Source organism: Dermacentor silvarum, chromosome 5 (assembly GCF_013339745.2).
Source record: "Dermacentor silvarum isolate Dsil-2018 chromosome 5, BIME_Dsil_1.4, whole genome shotgun sequence".
NCBI classification, from domain to species: domain Eukaryota; kingdom Metazoa; phylum Arthropoda; class Arachnida; order Ixodida; family Ixodidae; genus Dermacentor; species Dermacentor silvarum.
The window spans coordinates 102,448,245-102,470,470 of record NC_051158.1 but is presented as its reverse complement, the minus strand read 5'-3'; the positions used below and the strand labels follow the sequence as shown (position 1 = coordinate 102,470,470).

The window sequence follows — 22,226 nt, the reverse complement described above, 5'->3', positions numbered from 1 at the left end:
TTGGGATGATTGGCAATCCTAATTATGTTACATTTATGTTACGCACGTCTGTGTGGCCAAAGCCTACATGTCCTATACCAAAATGTATTCTATTGGTGAAATAACTTCACACCGGCCTTTTTGTTTTCAGACAAGTTTACCAGACATGGCTCAGCTTCTTTTAGACGGACTGCTCAGCGGCGAAGACTCTGGCCTAAAAAAACATGCATCCATGGTGGACGCCACAGGTAGGATATATACTTCCCTTTCAGTTGTTGTACAAATGTACTTGAGAAATTTAAATATTGAAATAAAGGGCAGGTTTAAGAACAAACGCCTTCATACACCAATATTTTGCAATTTTATTACATATAAAAGACCAATTTGTCTCATAGAGCTTGGCACGCATTTCTGAAACGGGGTCAGTATGTCCTACCTGACAAAATTTAATGATCTATGGAAGCTTTAGTAAGCATCTGGTACTCGCAAATATATCCTGAGAAGGTTCGAGGGTTACACCGCACCAAATGCAACGACTAATGATTCTAGCCCGTACTTTCTCATGCCATGAGCAATTTGTCTCGCTGTCACACTGACCACTAGAACGAGGGGCAAGAGCTGAAGTGCTGGCGAATTTGCAGAAAGCAGCAAACGCCCAACGATTTTCATGCAACACTGGTCCAAAAAGAAACGCCGGTGTAGAGCACCGTTTTGACAAGGGTGCCTGTCTTGTCCCTGACGAAGAGAAGTGTCGTCGAAACGATGGCTACAGCAATATTCCTTGTTTGGCACCCCTCTTAATCACTTCAAACCTCCATTCCACCTCCCCGTACCTCACCCACCATGATCTTTTGTCTCGTATGAACTACTATCTTCACGGCATTTCTCTCTGAATCGTAAAAAAAGTATCCCGAGCTAAAAATAAGTTTATTGGAATTTCAGGACTGATTCTCGAGTCTTCCGAATAGCTGTCGAACGTCCCTCTCATCTGCGCATTTATTCATTTTTTATTTTATAAATATTTACTTATTACGTTTTGAAACAAATCCGTAACACTCGATTGATCTTTTGGCGTCAAGCATCTGCCGATATTTTGAGGTTAATAATGCACTATTGTGAATACCCAATCAACTTCTCCTCTTAGCACCTCTGCCCCGTGAAACGCTAAGTCAATTGACAGCCAACTGTGTGGCAGTCTTCATCGGAGGGTAAGTATCGTCATTACGCTAAAGTGAATGCTTGAACGTTGACTGGTTTAATAGGTCTTACGTATTCTACTAGCGCAGGTACGACACAACACGGCTAGTATTGAATTTCTGGTTTTATCTAATGGGAAGACATCCTGAGATACAGGAGAAAATGCGGCAAGAAGTTCTTGGAGCTTATGAAAAAGAGGTGAGCCTCTTTTTTGCTCCTGCATGAAATCATATTTCCGCATGTGCTAACCAGGAATAACATCAATTGATAGTGCTCTATTGACTGTAAATTCCGATGTAGTTTCAACCGCCTGGTCTTCTATAACATGCGCCCAAAGCACGGTAAATGCTAGCGTTTTTTTTTTTTTGGTTTGCATTTCATCCCTATCGAAAAGTGGCTGCCATGCGTTCTCAGCTACGGGACACCATAGCCATAAAGTCACTGTGACAGGTAGTTGTATATAGGGTAGAATATAAACACTGCTCATGGAACTTGAAGAAACATGACCACTTCGTGCAATAACGACAGTGACGGCTGATTGATGCACTTAACATCTACAGAACACGTTAGAGATGCGCGAACAATTTCGAAAGTGGCCCCATAACAGTGCCTCAAAATGGGGCCTTTCTCAAAGTATGGCATGCACTAGGAGTCGGTATAAAGCACGGACAAGTTACCACCACCTCCTTTCCTGGAAAGGTTTATAATGCTGAACAAACAAAGCGAAGTCTTTTGTAGCTAGTAAATAAACAATTGTTTCACTGCGCCTGCAGAGCTAAATGGATTTAGAAACTACTTTCCAATTTCTGCAAGTGCTCTGAAATTTGTGCCATGTTGAAGAAAAAGAAATCATATGGCGTAGCCTTATAGGTACGAACACTTATTGTCTTCCTTATGCCTTGTGTCGTACACATGTTGTGCATAGAAGTTTCTAGGATATATATCCTTTAATGGTCTTTTTAGAAACCTTTCGTTTATCGGATCAGTGAAAATGAACTGCGTAGAAGGAAATAATTCTCACAACAATATTTATATATAGATTGCCGTCCAATAGGTAACAAAGGTTCGATATGTGAACTCGTGCAACATGTAAAACTTTGATAATATTTATGTACGCTCTACCTTTGGTCAGGGCTGCCGCCGCGCATGTAGGTGTATTACGGAACTAATAACAGTCAACACCCTCCAGTTCCGCGTGAAGATTGGTACAGCACATTGAAGCGTGTCAACTTCAAGTTTTACGCTGTGCATTTATAATGGTGTATAAGAACATTAGGTGATGCACACAGCTAAAATAAACTAAGTACACGGGAAGATAAATAAAGCATTCTCTTTCGGATAAGTTCAGAGGTGAAGCATGGATAACAGCACAAATTAATTCCAACAGATTACGGATATGGAGGTCTGGCTTTATCATGACTTAGCTTGTTTTCTCCTCGCGAAATTGTACTTAGTAGACAAGAAGTACAAATGCAGCAGAGGAGTTGTAAACATCATTTTACATCTTAACAAAGCATTTTAAACATGATTTCACTCAATAAATGAGAATCGTTTTCGGATAGTGTGAGTGAGAATCGTTCATGCAGGCAGTTCTTAGTCCAAGCAGGCCGATAGCTTAAAAGAACAATTTTTTTTCTGAGTTTGGCTTTGCAAAATTATCGATAGCCATCTTCGGCCATGCAACCGCTATAACTAAAAGTTACCGTTAGCCGTTATTGCTGGGTTTGATACGCAACGTGCTCTTATGTTTCGGCAGGAGGCAAAATACATTCTACATAAACAACAGGAGCAAGCAGACACAAGTTCCCAAAAAATAACAAACGGTCCAAGCGCTCATTTTTACTCTCCGTATTTCTTTGTACGTGTCTGTTGTACGTATTTCTCTGCCCGTGCGTATCATCGAGGTAGCCATGTTTTACCAAATATTCCAACGACAAGAAGTACAAAGCATGTATCCGTTTCACTTGTATCAGTCCATAAGAAGAAAGACGGTAAAGAATTGAAGAACTATGGTCCCATTAGCTTGCTTTCAGTGTAACATAAGATATTCACCAATTTCCAATAGAACAAGGGAAACACTTGATTTCAGTCAACCAAAAGAAAGGCTGGCTTCAGGAAGGAATATTCTACAATGACTCATATCCATGTTGTCAATTAGGTTATTGAGAAATCTGCGGAGTAAAATCAACCTCTATATACGGCTTTCATAGATTATGAAAAGAGAGTTGATTAACTAGACATACCAGCAGTCATGGGTGCATTGCCTAATCAAGGAGTAATGGAGGCACACTTGAATACCCTAGGGCAAATATTCGACAGAGACACTTAAGACTGCTCACGTGTGGTAATGCGAAAGCATTGTAGTATCTTTGGCGAAATTGTTTTTGTTTCGGTATTCATCCACAAGTCGTTTTGCACGTTGTAACCATGCACGGCGTTCTTTTTGAGACATGCTGGCGGTGGTACACCTCATTTTATACACTCATGGTTTGAAGTCGAGAGCGTTGTTGTTGCAGTTTCCTGTCACGTATGTGGCTCCTACCCACTATGGGGGATTCGCGAAGTGGATACACGGAGCGCAGCGGTGCCATTTCGTGTTGAAGGGTCGTTAGCGCGTCGTAGAAGACGACGCCGACGGCGACTCGCACACAATCAAAAGTGTTGGGGGAGCTGTTGCATATAGGCAAGACATGATCCCGGTTGTGTAAAACACTGAAAAATCCGAGAATTTCCTGACGCGTATTGCTCTTCGCGCCGTCGGCCATTTTTTGTAACATGTTTTGGTCCCCCCGCCACAGGAGTTTTGCGAAATGAGGCATAAAATGATTGCGCATTAATATCTACAAGAATTCCACAGCTACCTTGGTTCTCCACAAGAAAGCTACAAAATTACCTGTCAAGAAAGGGGTCAGGCAAGGAGGCACAATTTCGCGAATCCTATTCATTGTATGCTTAGAAGTATTCTAGCTATTAGAGTGGGTACGCTTAGAAGTGAAGATATTGGAGATATCTCAGTGTTAGAGATATCTGTTGGAGATATCACAGAAAAGTGAAGATATTGAAGGTATCACAACTCACAACCGGAGATTGTGATATCTCACAATCTCCGGTTGGCAGATGACATAGTCCCGCTCAGCAACACTCCATATGAATTGTGACAAATTATTGAGAACTATAACCGAGAAAGTGCAAGAGTGGGGTGGAAGATTATTATGCTGAAGACGAAGGTAATATTCAATAGCTTGGCAAGGAATAAGAATTCATGATCGCCATTCAGCCCCAAGAGTTTGTACACGAGTACATTTATCTAGATCAAATATTTACAGGGTACCCTGACCATGAGAAGGAAATTTACAGAAGAATAAAAAAGTTTCCGTGATATTTTACTTCGTGAACGCAGGTTACGCGCAAAAGTATGGATGCCGCGAACATGCACAGCGAGCACCGCAGCGTCGAAGAACAAACGGAAAGGGCGCGAACGCGGCGATTCTCTTGTCCACCTCCAGCAGCCTTCCCCCTCCGGCGCTCTCTTCCGTCGCGGAGACAAACATAATCTAGCCCATTTTACGGACGCTTGCGCGTAAAATAGGTCGCAGTGAATACGGCACGCATTACTAAATCCGGACGAGGAGCTTACCACTGTCATTGAAAAGTTTGCAATCATTGCATTCTACTGGTGCTAACATATGGGGCAGAAGCTTGGAGCTTAACAAAGAAGCTCGAGAACAAGTTAAGGACAGCGGAAAGACCAATGAAAGAAAAATGATAGGCGTATCTTTAAGAGACAGGAAGATAGTAGTATGGATCAGAAAGCAACGGGGATAACCGACGTTCTAGCTGACATTAAAGGAAAAAAATAAAGTGGGGCAGGCCATCTGATGCACAGGGTAGATAACCGGTGGACCATTAGATTTACAGAATAGTCACCAAGGTGTGATGAAATATTTGTGCGGCACGTATGTCTGTGTGAATGAACGTCAGAGACGCGCGAACGGATGTAAGCGAACATTTATTAAAGGTAATAGGACTGAAACAAAACAAGCACTAAACACAGAACATATAGTGAAGGTCCCTAAAGCAAACACAGTCCCACGCGCTGCATTCAAGGAAAGAGCAAGTACGTCTCACTAGTTCAGTCCTGATGGTGTCGTCGATCGGCGGTAGATCGTCTGAGGTGTCGCGACGATTCCTGTTAGAGACGAGCCAAGGCACGATGACCCTCGTAGGAGGTGAGCCAAAGCACGATGACGGCACAGGTCATCAGATGAAGCAGGCGGTGGCCCACGGCTGCAATACCGTGGCCAGAGGACTCGAACGGGTGTAGGGTGGGTGGCTTCCACCGCCACAACTCCACGTGCCACCTCGAGCAACAGAAGGCCTCAAAGCACAGGCCTCGATTAGGCTTCGCCCCGGACACGCCCTGACACTGCTCAAACGGGCGGCTACGAGCAGGCAACAGCCAGGCCTGTTGCAAACGGCGTCACCCCAGGCGCCACTCCGCGTCTGCACCCACAGGCAGGCTCGTTGTCCTCAGGGCCACCTCGGGTACCGCGGCAGGAGCTCCCGGAACAGCGCACTGGTCCTGCGTCTTCCAAGTCACGAGACCCTCTGCCCGTTCGGTAGCGCCGTCTATTCGTCTTCATTTTCTTTTGTTTCTTTTCTGAACGCTGCCACGCGCGCAACCTGCACCTGCCTCGCCTGGTTCTGTTTCTTCTTTCTTCATTGACGAGCTTTTAAACAGTGCACACACATAAACAACTCATAAGGTCACTACACAAGGAAAGGGAAACGCAGTCGAAGACAGCGGGAAATTAGGTGGGGTGATAAAATTAAGAAATTTGCTGGCGCACTTTCGAATTAGCTAACGCAAGGGAGGGGTAATTGGATATATGCTGTGAGAGGCCTTCGTCCTGCAATGGACATAAATATGGGCTGATGATTATGATGATGTTGATGATGCCAGTGACTTCTGTGCTTCAATAAATAAAATGACGTTTTGTTAAGAAAGTAAGTGGAACGCCAATGCATTTGTCTGCAAAGTTCGGGAAATATATCTTGAAACTGGTGTCATCCTGGGATTTCGTTCCAAGTGGATCCGCCCTACGAACTCCACGGCTAGAATTTGTAAATTGCAATATGGACCATAAGGTAAATAATGAAAGTGTTATTAGTAATGTTTTATTAATTAGCCAATCATGCATTAAATTTTTTCTGCCAGTAACGTCCGCCTTTTCGAGTAGACCAACTCATGAACTAGGATTGTGCTATTTGCCACAGGCTTCCTTAAAAAAAACATTTTTTAGTGTTCGCTGGAATACCCGGTATAATTATCCCGTTTAATCAAATGTAGCGCGCTAGACCGAGTGTGACGGAGGCGTCAGATACTTTTTATTCGTGCGGATACGCACTTCCGTGATAGTTATATATAGTAAGTGCAGTTCTCAGGTGAGAGACCAAATATTCAATTCCAGCTGATGGATCGTGGCAAGTGTATTGCTATTTAGGTTGATAAATATACTCTTCATGACAACTATTTTAATTACGTGCGATCACAAATAGTGCAAGCATGCAGACTCTGGCCTATAGAACGAAGGATATCATGAGAGCAATCGCTTTTATTCCCCGGAAACATTATATGTTCGACTGTTTTTCACCGAGTATGTGCGCTTTCACGACGTCTGCATAGCCGGGTTGTTTATGTCTAAAGAAATAGTTCATCATATGGTCTTACAAGATTTACCCAGTAAATTTTAGTTTACAAGCAAACCTGCAGGCTACTTTTAATAGATTTGATGTTTTCGTGTGCCATTGGGACATCTTGCTGACGGCTGTAAAATAACCACAATGGTGAATTTCACACTCTTAGAATGAACTTGGTCCCGGCTGTGACGTTGGTCATATTTGTCTAGTCGTTCCGCGTTGTTTTATTACTTGTCACGCGGCGTCTGCTGTAAGCTCACCTAGATGTCAGCTGTGCCGTCCCATGAGTCGTCAACAACAGGTTTTTTGCTTTCTTTTTATTGGAAAGATATTTTATCTATAGTGCCTAGTAGTGCAGCTGTACCGAGACTTCATTCTTGCCATTGTGAAGTACGTAGTGCAACTGATGGGCAGCCGCAAAAACTCGAACATTTGTTTATCAGTGCGTGTGGCATATAAAGTGCACTGGCGCGATCACATGATTGGCCGCAGCAAGCGGCGATATGACACGTTGCGTAAGTACTGGGAATCCTAAAAATGAGTGCTTGAGCTCCATGGCACTGTAAGTGTCTTGCTAGATGAAGTGTGGGGTATGTTTTAAAAGGCGTTTGTATTGGCTGCTTCCTACACACAAGAAAGTTATATATGCATTCAGCAGGAATGACCAGGACATCGTTTCCGAACCTAAATGATCCAAGTACTGCAACGCTGCTCACCCGTTCTCTTTTTCTTTCAGGGAGACCACCTATCCTTTCAAACTATCACGACACTTCCTTACACGAACCAAGTAATTTCTGAGACCCTGCGGCTCTATCCACCATCATCCACGTGAGAATTTTGCGCAATTCCTTTAGTATTAGCATTAAGCATAGAATCATTTTTATTCAGCACTGAACCCGGCTTTGTTGCGTTCACCGAAACATGGCTGCCAAATAACGTGAGTGCCTTCAAGATAACGCGGCCTGACTACGCAATCTGACATAAAGACAGACCTACACGTGGCGTAGGCGTAGTTATCCTAATAAGGAAAGATATTGCTCTCACGATCCTTCCCGAAGTTGAAGGGGTGGAAGTTATTTTTATAAAATACACGTAACTTCCTGCCCAGTTGTTGTTGGCTGCGTTTGTCGCAGTCCCTCGTCAAAATACGAGGTTCTGTATTTTTTGTAGGCGTGCCCGCACTCTCTTTTATTGCGATAGCAATTATATGGACACTCCAAAGCGGATTTCTGCCGTCGGCGTCGCCGTCGCTGTGAGGTTCCGTATGACGTCAACGGCGATGAGATCGTGGCCGCGCTCCGGACGCTCTATGTGCGAGTGAAAGGGCGCGAGGGACGCGCGCTTTCACGGGGAGCGAACGCACGTCGGAGAGCTAACGCACGTTCTGCGCCGTGCTCCCTTAAAGGCTGCAGAATTAGGCGTCTTTTTCCTCCTTTACAGTTACCGTATATAGAGAGCCAACGCGACTTCCTCCGTCGCGCGAAAGTCCGTGGGGGACGGGAGGGAGGGAGGGGAGGCGACGTTTAGATGCGGCACCAAATGCGTATTTATATAAAAAGGTTGCGAGGCGAGAAGGTGGGTAAGATTTCCGACGCTGCTCGACGAGTGTCCCGTTCTGATCTCGTCGAAAACCCCCGAGCCGCCCCCAGAGGCACCGGCAACAGTAACCAACGCCGCGCGCGTTCGGTGCGAACTCGGGCAAAACGCCGACGGCGTCGACAACAGTTCTGCGCGTTGCTGGTGCTGCTGCATGTCCAAGTTTATACAGCTGATAAAACTACTATCCTTACTCCGTGTAGCTCTCTACTAATTTGCTATCGCAATTGATGCTTCGCCTTTCGGGTGAAACTTCGACAATTTTTTATTACAAGTATGATTATACTGGATGGCGATTTCAACCTACCCGATATCAACTGGTACAGGATGCAACATCAATTACCCTTTTCCGACATAATTTTGCCTGCTATGTTAACATTTATTTTCTCTCAAAATATTAAGCAGCCCACTCGTACGTGTGCATGGGCATTTCCCAAATATGGGTGGCCTGGTGTTTGTTAGCGACTGTTTTTCGACTGATAAAGCCAACCTTGAGTTAATAGACAGCATATCGGAGCACACAGCGTTCCATTCCAGTGCTTGACCATATAAAGCCCTCCATATCAGCTCTAACTTCTGTTGATTTCAATAATGCTGGTGGTATTAGCATACCCGACCTCCTATCACACGAATATAGTTCGTTTGCGCAGCTTGATGCTGCGCAAACGAATGCTGATATTGAATTGTGGCCGAAAGTTTAAAGTTGTATCCCATTGAATTTTATACTGCGTACCAACTAAAAAATAAAAAAGACAATTCATGAATAAATTGCAACATTATTCACGCAAAATGCAAAGCGCCTAAGAAACTCTTCTACAAATACCGAATCTTACAACTAGGCAGATCCTTGCGGCAGCTATCAGTTGAATGCAGTCACAATTAAAGGCAGCAAAGAATCACTACTTTTCTTTCCCATTGCCTAATTTTATAATGATGGACCACAAAAATATTGGAACTATTGAAATCCTAAAAAACAGAAAGAAAGTGCAATGCCCCTCAAAGGAAGAGGTAATAGTTATTAATTAAAAATTATTTAGGTAAATTTTCGCAGCACACAAAGACAACCCACCGCATGCTAAGGTATGTAGGGCCAACAGCATGGAACCTGCTTGCATAGACGAAGCAGGGACTATTAATGCGATAGCGTTTAGGGCCCCGTGTCGCAGAAAATCTGATGTCGGCGTCGGCATTGCCGCCCGCGGCCGAGAAAATGATGATTTTTCTTTCTAGTACCTGTAGAAAAGTACCTGTAGAATATCTGTAGCATCTGTAGAATATCTATGAATATCTTTCTAGTACACTGTAGTCAAGGATCATTGAATGCTATCGCGTTCCACTCTTGAAGGCGAAGCTCTTTTTATCCTTTTCCTAAAGGTAAATGTCATAAAGAAACCAGAACCTGATTATATACCGAATGAGTTTCTCACCTGGTACTCCAAATGAGTAATCAAATAGCTTTGCATAACACTAAAAAATCATTAACATCATGTTCGTTGCCTATATAACCGACACAGGTTATATCAATTAACAAATCAGGCAGAGAAGCTGATGTCACAAACTATCACTCAGTGTCACTAACAAGGACAATATGCAAACTACTCAAGCACAATATTCTTAAATATATCACTACTTGCTGTGGAAAAGAGCACATTTTGTTACTATCTCAGCACGCGTATTGTACAAGTCGTTTAACAATTACACAATCAACCGCATTGATACACGATATCTCCTTGGCCATCCACCAACAAGAGCAGATTGACCTTACCTCACTTGTCTTTTCTAAAGCGCTTGACCGGGTATCACATTAAAAACTAATAAAATACTTACAGGTGACAATAGGTAAAGGACCTATTACAGGCGGTATTAGCGCGTAGCTAAAGAACCGGACGGAGCTCTGAAAGTACATCAGCAAAAATCACAAGTAGCTGAAGTTACATCAGAAGTTACATCCGCCTTAAGGAGATCATTCTCTCGTTAACAGCGACCCCGATGAGCACTACCTACAACAAAGCTCTTGCTTGTATACCTTTATTTGACCTGTAGTCGAATAAGCAGGCCTACTTTGGTTCCCAGCCACAATTCACTTAGTTAACAAGCTGGAAGCTGTGTAAAGCAAAGCCGTTAGGTTCGTCTACAACAAATATGGTTTATTCGATTCAACCTCAGAATAAATTGAAAGAGCTGAACTCTTAACATTATGCCATCACTATAAATTCACACACAAAGAAACATTGACAGTTCACGGTTTATATCTCAGTCTGAAACGAGACATTCATGTGACAAGCATCCACTAACCTTATAAGAATACCGTTTCAACACAAACTGTTTCAAATAATATTTCTTCCCGCAGGCAATTACAGAATGCAATAGACTGATTTAAGATGACCTTTCCATGGGTGACACACATAAATTATGTTACGTCGTCCGCCTTGAAGAGATAATTATCTCTTAAGCGGCAACCCCGATGAGCACTAGCTCAAACCCACTGTTAAAGCCTTGTGTACTTTTCTTGTCTACTAGTGTACTTGTATCGAGTGCTGCATCTTTCGCTTAACGCATTCGAAAAAAAGATTTTGCGCTCACCGCTCTACTGTTATTGCTGCAGTATTGTAGGAGGATCGCATTTTCGAGTCCACGCCGTTCAGTGTAAAACTTGCCGCAGATTAGGCCGAGTTGCCGCGTGTTTCCCACTCCTGGAACACGCGGGAGCCCTCCCTAAAACGCTGCTTTCTGCAGCTGCCGGCAGGCGGTGACACAAGTTTGTGCTTGCGCCGTCGCGGCAGCAGCTCGCAGCCCCACAAGCAAAGGCAAATGGACCCTTCTTTCTTAAAAACCAGAAAATTAACTCTGGCAGGTGTTACATTGAACAACGTGGACTCCTAAATACGATCTTGTACAAGTCGCACAGTCAGTGAACGTTGAGCGGTGATCATTATCAATGCCACTAGTGGTCCATGTAACTACTGGTGTGAATTCCGACTTGAAATCTCGCCACTATCTCTATGATTGTCTACTTACCACATGAGCTTGGTGCGAGCATTACAAGTACGTGTAACGGTAGCGGAAGTCTCACACACTCAATCATGCAGTTGACCTTTTGAAGGACAACGATAATCGCACGCCACTGGTATCCATTACTGCGAAAGAAAGCGCCAGTTTCTGCACGCGGATAATTTAGGGGCTCGTCGTTATAGCCTTGAAGTGTTCAATGGCCTGAACGGCTACCGTCGAGACAGAGCAGGTAGGACAGAATCGCTTTACATGCCTAATAGTGAGCACGTCTTCAGAATAGGCAGAATATAGCAACCTTCTTCTAGACGGCAGAACGCGCACTTATTTTGTATTTCTAAATTGGATGCTTACAGTACTTCTAGATTCGGCATTTTCCCGAACCCATATCTTGCGTTGTCGAATATATTTCTTTTATTATTTTCAGATACACATTGTCCTTAGCCTTGCTATGGTTCGTTTCATGACTTGCGAGTGGGCGTTATCCATCTTTCCTCAACATTTCTTTCACATTTATTTCATATTCCGAACCCCTTCCTTCAGGTTTACATCGCGGTGTGCGGAAGAAGACTATCACTGGGGGAAGTACCTTATCAAGAAAGGAACGTCGGTTATAGTGCCTACGTATCAGCTGCATCATGATCCCAGATACTGGCATGAACCGGAAAAATTTGACCCAGAAAGGTGAGAGTATTTTCTTTAACCCCGGGAAATTGAGACAGCATTCAATTTTATGAAAAATCGGATCTTGGTCACCGTTATTTCTGGCCCAGTAGAGTATGTTCTTTGAAAAACAGGAAATGTTTTCAATGTGGTTCTAGCGCAAAAAAACAAAGTTAGTCCATTTCTAGCATGAACTAACTAGCTCAAAATCACATTATGCTGAAGCAAATGTTGTTGGAATTAAAAAAAAATGCGTCCACTAAATATTATTTATTATTCAAATTTGAATCATCCACGACTGACACATCGTTTCAGCGTATAAAAAACGGTACTATGGGCTTCGAATTCAATTCCCCTCCACTCAGATCATTCTTTTGAGGTATCAAACGGCCCATAAAAGATGGCACGTGGAGTTTTATTGGGTTAACTAATTTCTAGACATTCTTTCCTGAACGTGATTTGTGCGAACGACACAAGCATTCTGAAAGCACGGGTGTATCTCCATAGAGGGGTGGTTGTCCTTCGTGTACCAAATCTCCAAGACAATTGGGATAAATTTCTCCATCTCTTTACAGCAGTACTCTCAGCATGAATATTTATTTATATACCCTAACACAATTAGGGTGACTTGGGAGAATATTAGGCCTATAGTTTACGCAATACCTATCCTGGAGAGAGACGCGTCACGGAACAAATAAAACAGATCAGGCTCGTGGGCTTACGAAAAGCAAGATGATAAGCAGTGCCATAATAACGGCCCACAATAAAGAACAAGAAACAGGATCGAAGCGCTGCACTGCAACATAGACATCTTGGAAAGAAACCATAATGGACACAACATTATGGGGCCTGAATAAAATTGATATCTTCTTTCGGCAAATATATAGGAGCCTGGATGACAAAGGTAGGGCCACTGCAATGTTTGAAGTAGGCTCGACTATCTCTCTGGTGGTTGCTTCATGATGCCAATTGAACAAGATGGTTCTTTCATACATTGGCTGACATCTACACATGGATCAATGCTATACGAAATAGAAACAAGGGGGGCATCTTAACGAATAGCTCTGTTCACTTCAGTGCACGTGTCGACAACGTGAATTCGGCCAATATAGCGTATGCCACATGTCAATGCTGTGTTGTTCATTAAGCCACGCCTACAAGCAAGGAGCTTCTTAACGTGTTTCATTTTGTATGCTTTCCTCGATGTCTGCGCCTCGGCACGTTTGTTAACAGCTGAGTAGATGCATTTTTATCTTGAGTATCGTGTGCTCAGCCGAAAAACGCAGCCTGAGACCAAACCGCTGCCCTCATTTCCTTGAGCTTATGGGATAGGCCATGAATCAACGGTAAGACAGCCGTCTGATTACATGTTTTGGGACTCCGTTGTCGCGTGGGTTTTTGAAGCTTTGGTCCCCTGAATGACTTATCACAGGTAGTCGCAATGAAATGACTCGGAACACTGGCGGCTTTTGGTTTTTAAACCGGCCCGCAGAAGCAATTAAAAAAAATTATGATCGAACGATTTCGTCAAGGCTTACTTAAGGCGTAAAAGGTCGATTCCATTCTTCACCAGCCTTAAATGCCCAGATTAATAGGAAATGACTGCTTTAGGGGATCGACGAATATAGTACCAGCAGACGAGACCCTGCTTCAAAAAAGGCGCAAGTGAAGGAAGATAATGCCACCATCTCTTGGGAGTTCACGCGCGAAGTTTAATTTGATCACCCGGCAGGCTGTCATGCAATGAAGAAGCGCAGGGTAAACTTCTTGTGTCACTCCAGAAGTCTATGCTTCTATGGCATCTTACAATATTTTATAACGATAAATTATGAATGCCACAATGTATTTAATAGCAAAGAACGAGAAATAACAAGTCAGACTGTTCTATGCACTGTGTTCTTCGCCACAGCGATTCATTCGATTACTCATATTGTTACGCCAACAAAAGCGATTCCCATCAGATGACCGCGAGAAAGAACCGATAAGGTCGATGCCGACTTGCTCGAACGGAGTTCTTGCGGGTGGCACTGGATGTAGTCGGCCAGGAGGAGCGCTCGTCGGACGCTTGTGACGTTGACACTCGTTGCAGATGGACACTTACTGGTCGGTCGTCTGACGAATTTTAGGCCAGTAGAACCTTTCTTGTACGCGGTAGAGTGTTCGCGCAGATCCGAAATGACCAGACGTTGGATCGTCATGCCTAGCGCGCAAGATGGATACACGGAGGTTCTCTGGGACCACCAGGAGGTATCATTGGCCTGTAGTAGAATACCTCTTTTTGTACAATACCGCATCACGAACGCAGAAGCGAGAGGATGGTGCTGATTTCCTAGCGGTAATGAGTAGTGGCTCTATAGTTCTGTATTTTTGTTGCTCGACCTTGAAGGTATGGATATCAGGAAATCCTGGCTCCAGTGATGCGATATAGCGATCGAAATTGTCCGCGTCGCAGTCCGTCGTTGGAAGCGGCATGCGCGAGAGGCAGTCAGCATCGGCGTGCCCTCGGCCGCTTTTATAAGAAACGGTAAAATCATACTCCCGTAAGCCAAGTGTGCAACGCGCAAGCCGGCCTGATGGTTCACGAAGATTAACCAGCCAGCATAAAGAATGATGGTCTGTCACCACAGTGAACTGGCACCCGTACAGGTATGACCGGAAGCCCTGTACTGTGAAAATCACTGCAAGACATTCTTGCTCTGTGACTGTATAGTTGCGCTCAGACTTGCTTAAGGAGCGACTCGCATAGGTGCCGACGTGTTCTTTGGTGTCGATGCGTTGAACAAGGACTGCGCCGATGCCAATACCGCTAGCGTCCGTACGAACTTCTGTGGGAGCCGCATGGTAGGAGTGTCGGAGAATGGGATGGGGCGTCAGACGAAAGTTCAGCTCACGAAAACTGGCTTCACATTCAGGGGTCCATTCGAAGGGAACGCCCTTTTGGAGGAGGCATGTCAGTAGATACACGATGTTGGCAAACCAACGAATAGACCGGCGGAAGTATGAGGAAAGGCCCAGGAAACTGCGTAGCTCTTTTACAGAACGAGGTTGCTCGAAGGCTTCAACAGCAGCAGTCTTCGCTGTATCGGGTCGTGTGCCGTCCTTATCGACAAGATGGCCCAGAACCATCATTTGGCGCTTTAAAAATGGCATTTCTGCGAGTTGAGCACCAAACCTGCTTTTACCAAGCAGTCCAACACAAGGTCGAGACGGATGTGGTGCTCACTGAACGTGCGCCCGAAAATGACTATATCGTCTAGATAGCACATGCACACTTCGCACTTCAAACCACGCAGGATGTTGTCGATGAAGCGCTCGAAAGTCGCAGGCGCATTACACAGCCCGAACGGCATCACACTTAATTCAAAAAGTCCGTCTGGCGTTACAAATGCCGTTTTCTCTTGTTCTACTTTGTGCTTAGGCATCTGCCAGTACCCCGACCTCAAGTCAACAGACGAAAAGTAAGATACTGATGAAAGGCAGTCGATGGCAGTCAAATACGTGACAGTGGATACACGTCTTTTTTGGCGATGGTGTTGAGGCGACGGTAGTCAACACAAAATCGCTATGTACCATCTTTCTTTTTAACCAGGATCACCGGCGCTGCCCACGGACTACAACATTCTTGTATACCATTCTTATTTAGCATTTCGCGGACTTGATCGTTGATAACCTTGCGTTCCGATGGCGAGACTCTGGACTGCTTCTGTCACAGTGGTTGGACAGATCACCCATCTATGCGATGGTGTATACGAGAAGGGGGAAACAATGGTGGCGCCTCGTCAAACAGTCCGGCGTGTTTAGCAAAAAGTCAAACAGTCCGGCATGTTTTAGCAGAATATTCGCGACTTCCTGACGCTGGTTAATGCTGAGTGACTTGTTCACCATAGTTAGAATGGAGGAGTCCGCAGCAGGGCATGCATAACGACAAGGCTTTCATCCGAAGAATCAGGGGCTTCTGTAAGAATGGCGAGTGACAGCACTTCATCTTCATTGTAGGCGGCAAGATGCAGACCCTGTGGTTGTATTGCAGGTTCACTGGAACAGTTTACGGTCCATAAGCTTGTGCGTCCGTGAACAATTGACAGCGTGCAATACGGTATCAGCACATTCCTCTTGATGCAGCTCATATGAACGGGCTCCACAATAGCGTCAAACGTTCCGTCGGTGGTATTCAAACAGGCGACTGAAACACAGGTTGCAGATAACGGAGGCAGAACTGTATCACTGGGTACTCAAAGCACACATTCGTCATTCGGTGGGCCATCCGTAAACGCAGCCGAAAAGCTCGTATCTACACTAACGTTTCCCGTTCTGCAGTCGACAGTGCACCACACTGATTCAAAAAATCAAAGCCGAGGATTATATCATTACTGGCTTATGCGAGGAGCGGGTGGTGGTGTCAAGCTGCGATCGGATGCTGGATGACGGTTCCGCAGCGTCCCTGGGTGCTGGTGAGGGTTGCCTCCTGGATATGTGTGCGAGGGTGAATACGTTTCATCAAGTGGAGCTCGGTACCACCTCGACATCGTAGATTGGTCGAAGCTCGGTGGTTGGCGGTGATTGCAGTACCTGGCAATGTGGCCCAAGTCGCCGCCGCTGTAGCACACAGGTAAACGACGATCGATGAATGGCTCCACGAAGTGCTCATCCATGGGGGATCGTGTGGCCAAATGAAGTGGCTGAACCTGCTGAACAGGAGGAACAGTCGGTTTGCGTGGAAACCTGCCTGGGCGAGGGTGTTCTTGTCGTTGTTCGGGCATAAATGGGCCTTCACGAGGCCATGGAGCTCCTCTGTGGGTGATGTCCGTGACACATAGCGACGGTTGCCACAGAGCGCACGGTGCTGCAGGCGCCGTGTTTTGCGGAGAATAGGCAGCAGGTTGTTGCATGACGCTGCACGCAAGTTCCTCGTGTCGTCACAGTTCTTCACGCACGATCTGCTGTATAGTAGACGAACGATCGGCGGGCGGGCTCTCATCGCCGCTGGCACGGTTCTCACATTCGCCAGTCGTCCAAATTTCGGCGTAACGCGACGAGTCTTCAACGTTTTAAACGTACGGCAGTGACGTACGACATCCGAGACGGAATCAACGTGTTCCCTGCCTAAAAGAAATTATAGACATCTTCTGCAATTCCTTTAAGGAGATGTCCAACTCGGTCTTCCTCCGACATCTGTGAATTCACTATTTTGCAGAGCTTGAGGATATCTTCGATGTACGTAGTGCACGTTTCTTCAGGAGTCTGAGCTCTTTAAACTAGGGTTGGCTCCCCGCGTTTCTGTTTGGCGTAGGAGTCTCCAAAACACTTCTTAATTTCTTCCATCCACGAAGCACTCCCACGTTTTCAGGGAGCCTTCATGATTTTCAAACCACATCAGCGCTGTCTCACTAAGAAACAGTACGATATATTCAAGCGGAGTGACGCACGGGTGAGCCGCTACAACCGTTGGGGTTGTAGCGGCTCACGTCAACCACTTATCGACATCTTCGCCCGCTTTTCGCGAGAATGAGCGTGGTTCCATGTAGTGATGCGAAGGTCCAATTGGCGTTGACCTTTGAGCTGGTACACCTGGCGCTGGCGTTTGTGCACTTCCATCCTTAGACTTGATGAACGTCGTTGCCAAGAGACCGGCAAGACGGCGGCTCCGGCAAAGTTGTAGATGCTGCGGCTCCGTAGTACGTTGTGTCGTACCCCGCACCTCCACCACTCTGTTACACCAACAAAAGGCGTTTAGTGATATGTTTATTGAAGTAGACTGAGTCGCGACGGCCTTAGTCAGCTGAGTGCCGATCGAGATTCAGCTAGCTAGCCGCACGTCGTCGTCTTCCTTCACCTTCTTGGATGCCCCACATCCTCTTGAGGCGTAAACCCAGAACGCACATAAGAGTGTAACAATATGCCTTTTGTTCAATTTCAGGTTCAGTCCAGAAAACAAGCGCTTAATCAACCCGACTGCGTACCAGCCCTTCGGTCTGGGCCCCCGCATCTGCATCGGAACGCGATTGGCGCTTGTTGAGTTGGCCTCAGCTACTGCGGAGGTGCTTCGCCACTATCGCATCACCCTGGGCACTAGTCAAAAGGTATCGCATATTGTGTACTGCTATGTCCATCTGTGACCATTCTTATATTCTTTGTGTTTGCTTCCTTAGCGCAACAAGGCGAGAGACGGTCGAACCTCAATATGCTTGCCACCTTCTGTATTTTCACTGCCCCTTGTATTCGTTGCTCCGTAGAAATATGCATGATGAATGTCAGTGAACTAGCCCACTAACTCATATTGTTCCCTATTGTGCACGTTACACAAAAGAAAGTAACCGAATTACAGTAGCAAATACTTCAACACATATTTTATAGTATAGTTACCGATTACTCCCTCGGAAAGCTAACTCAGCAATTATTAAAAAGCAACCAATTCATTTCAAATTCATTAATATTGTGAGGGGGCGTCAAATAGACGAAAACAGAAGCACAGTATATAAGCCGAATATACAAAGAGATGGCGAAGATGGCTGAACACGCGCAACGTCCCTGCGATCGTCGTCTTCTTCATTTATCCAAGGAGGTGGCTCGGAACAGTATTGCACGAATACAGTAAGCATATAAAACGAGCTGGCCTGGCTCTTTCAGTGCGTCGTTTCAGCCATCCAGACGTTGTTTATCCTTACTAACCATTCTTTTTGACATTTTTTATTCCTCACCTTTCTTCCTTTACTTCTGAAGATGTCAGCAGCGACACTGAAAACTGACTCGATGTGCGTGCTCGAAAGAATGGCGGTGTTATAGCGTTGAATACCTTGCGCACGAGAATGTGCTTGGTCAATGCTGCGATGCTCGTGTTTGGGCCCTCTGTAAAGCGTTGTGGTTCATTGTTGTTGGAACTCGGTGAATACGCTCTTGCTGGAGGAAAGCTGAAAAACAAATAGTCCGCAGGTGATCTGCTGGCCATAACTTCCGAAGTGGCCATCAATCTGAAGCTGTAACAGCGCCAGTTCATTTCCTCGCCCAGCATATAGGGGAGGTCTTGCCGGCACCCTTTCCTCGTAGCCATTTATACTTAAGCCGAACAATTGTAAGAAATAGCGGCAGACCTTCACGTTCTTCTAAAAGATGGACAAACCTTCAATGTTTATCATACAGCCCTAGAAATACGGTTTGTGTTACAATCGCAGAATAAGTGTATCCGAGTCGTGCATCACGCAGACCGACAACGGCAGGTATGTTTAACGGCCGAAAACTCGTCGATATGAGAGAAATTATACGCTGAGTTGAGCGAAGAATTGAGCAGCAGCTCTGACCGCCTGTAGATGCCACAAACACAGCGTAGCCCAAAAAGGTGCCCAAAAAGGTGTCCACAGGAGGCTGCCACAGGTGAGGACTGCCGGTGTATATATTGTAGCTCTAGCTAAATTCAAGTGCTAAAAGCTTCGTCTCCTGTTACTGCTTGTTCCAACAATAAGGCAACTGGTTACATGTAATTGGTCACTCGAAAAAAACTTAAATCACAATGACCGTTAATAAGCGAATATTAATAATATGTAATTTACAAATTTACCAGGAAATTAATGCAATTAATTAGAGGTAATTAGATGTTTTTCACCATATACAATTCTGATTTTGTTGCATTCGTTCCTCACCTTAGCTAAATTTTTATGCTAGATATGGCCTACATAAGGCTGAAGGGCAATATTTTTGAGGAAAATGCTGTTTTATGCATGGAAGCACAAAAGTACCTGGAACCCCAGTGCATTTCGTCGGACACTTTGAAAATTGATATCTCGAAACTGTTTCAATCCTGAGAATTCGTTCCAAGTGAATACGCCTTGAGAATTCATCATTATCATCATCATCAGCGTATATTTTATGTCCACTGCAGGACGAAGGCCTCTCCCTGTTATCTCCAATTACCCCTGTCGTGCGCTAGCGTTTTCCAACTTGCGCCTGCAAATTTCCTAACTTCATCATCCCATCTGGTTTTCTGCCGACCTCGACTGCCCTTCCCTTCTCTTCGTATCCATTCTGTAACCCTAATGGTCCACCGGTTATCCATCCTACGCATTACATGGCCTTCCCAGCTCCATTTCTTCCGCTTAATGTCAGCTAGAATATCGGCTATCCCCGTTTGTTCTCTGATCCACACCGCTCTCTTCCTGTCTCTTAACGTTAGTCCTAAGCGAACTCAGCGGCTATAATTCCTAGATTGAAAGATGTGCCGCAAAATATAATTAAAAAGGTAATTAGCGCAATTGTGTTGATTATTCAATTAGGCATTTCGATTTCTCTAGGGAGTAATGGCCGCCTCATCGAGTAGTTTAGATCAAGGATTATAATTATGCTATCTCCCACAGGCAATTTAAAAAAAAATTTGGTGAAACTAAAATAAAACACCCTGTAATTCCCACTATGGTGCTCTGCGAAAACGTTCGTTTCCTATTAAACATCACGCCAGTAATATTCTATCTTTAAACATTCTTCTTCTTTCATCGTGATAAGTATACCACATTCGATTGCATTGTTCTCTGATATTCGGTGCAAAGTTCCATAGATTTGTTTCATTTATGTGTTCTTATTGGGCTGCGACCGGTGATATAGCATGTGTTATTGATACATCACACGAACTTTCACAAGAGAAACGGGTGATTTTCAGGTTTGGAATACCATGCCGCCAGGACTAGGTCTATGAGGCCTGACCATGATGACGCGCAAGCTCAAAGACATGCTGCCTTTAACAAGGGAAATGCACGCACTGCTACCTTTTCTCAGTTACTACAATATCACTGCCTCCAATATAACGTATAGAGCAAGTGTACGGCCGTGCATGTGTTTGATATCTTTTAACAAATATTTTTTTTGCATTCGTTGCAGCGCGACCTTGAACTGGACACATACTCTTTCACAGTATTTCCTAAAGAAGATGTGCGAATTCGTGTGCATAGGCTCAACGGCAAGAAGTAAATCTTCAAGTGGCACTTGGTCAAAATGCATATTACTCTATCGACCGCAAACATTAGTACGAAATAAAAAAGCACTGTTATTCACACATGTTCAATAAATCAATCCATATAATGCAAAAAATATGCTGTAACAGGTAGGTAATATTCGTTGGAAAACCTCAGTCTGAAGCTTGAATGTGTGTGAAAAAATATTTCTGTGTACTTTTGCTACTGCCTCTCAAATGAACAAGGGACATGGCAAATATAGCATTTTTGTCTCAAATGACATGTGCTCCCGGTGAGCGCTGGTATATATTATCGACTAGGAGCAGAGCTGTTAACTTTCCAAGTAAGGATGTTAGTGACACAAAAATGTGGCCTGAAAGAGCTTCAATATGACGACGTATTGTACGCAGAGCATATACTGTTCCGCTTCTCCCTAGAAAGCGGTGACAACACCGGCGTACGGTGACAAGGACCTCGGAGAGAGCACGCTCTTGCGCGGCGATCTCGGATATCCTTGCAAATCTCAAGAGGGTGGGGAAGAGTGAGCCACGCGCACGTAAACGTTGCAAACGAAAGCAGTTGCTCCCCTGACGAAGGCAAGGCTCTCTGTCGAAGCGTTGTCGTCAGCGACATTCCTAGTTCTGCTACGGTTCATTCAAATTTCTACCGTCCTGCGAGTGTCTTTCTCTTCAGGCTCTGTGACATGATAATCATAAAAATAAAGGCACATGCTGCGACTGGAGCTAAAAAAATCGGTGCGATCACGCGCGTCGCAATGCGATTTTTGAGGGCTCAATTCACATGATCGCGATTTCAACAACGCGACTGATGCGACGCCCAGGCTTGCTTGCTGCCAAATTTTCTGGCAAAGCTCGTGTAATTTTTCAAATGAAATGGAAACACCTGTGCGTTACAAAATTACTGACCAGTGTTTAATCGGAGAAAATAATACGCGTGTTTTGTATTTTAAGAACGCTTCAAAGTTTAATTTGTTTTGGAGTGCGCAACAGCGGTTTATGAAGTTCAATACGTATAGACATGGCGGACGTAAACAGCTGTTCGCAGCTGGTCGTTCAGCGCTGCGCACTGTCTCGTGTGTCTTTCGTGCCCGTGTAGTTCTTCCTGCGATACAATAAATTACAAGAG

At 44.8% G+C, this 22,226-nt stretch overlaps 2 protein-coding genes across 2 annotated transcripts in view; both read left to right on the top strand.

Moving 5' to 3' along the window:
* The window catches only part of LOC119453677 (cytochrome P450 3A6-like), a 196,716-nt gene that overhangs the window by 96,526 nt on the left and 77,964 nt on the right, over nucleotides 1-22,226 (top strand). The window lies entirely within an intron of this gene.
* LOC125945929 (probable cytochrome P450 6w1) lies at nucleotides 830-21,179 on the top strand. Its single transcript, XM_049668330.1, has 5 exons — nucleotides 830-1,374; nucleotides 7,613-7,704; nucleotides 12,025-12,165; nucleotides 18,062-18,224; nucleotides 21,007-21,179. Exons 1-5 carry the CDS (start codon nucleotides 1,309-1,311, stop codon nucleotides 21,094-21,096), a joined length of 552 nt encoding a protein of 183 aa, XP_049524287.1. The 5' UTR covers nucleotides 830-1,308; the 3' UTR covers nucleotides 21,097-21,179.

Excerpts from the sequence above, each read along its gene's own strand:
- LOC125945929 (XM_049668330.1), top strand. The coding sequence starts at position 1,309 with ATGGGAAGACATCCTGAGATACAGGAGAAAATGCGGCAAGAAGTTCTT. Across the intron at positions 1,375-7,612 it reads TTGGAGCTTATGAAAAAGAG|GGAGACCACCTATCCTTTCA; the intron begins GTGAGCCTCTTT and ends TTTTTCTTTCAG. Across the intron at positions 18,225-21,006 it reads CCCTGGGCACTAGTCAAAAG|CGCGACCTTGAACTGGACAC; the intron begins GTATCGCATATT and ends CATTCGTTGCAG.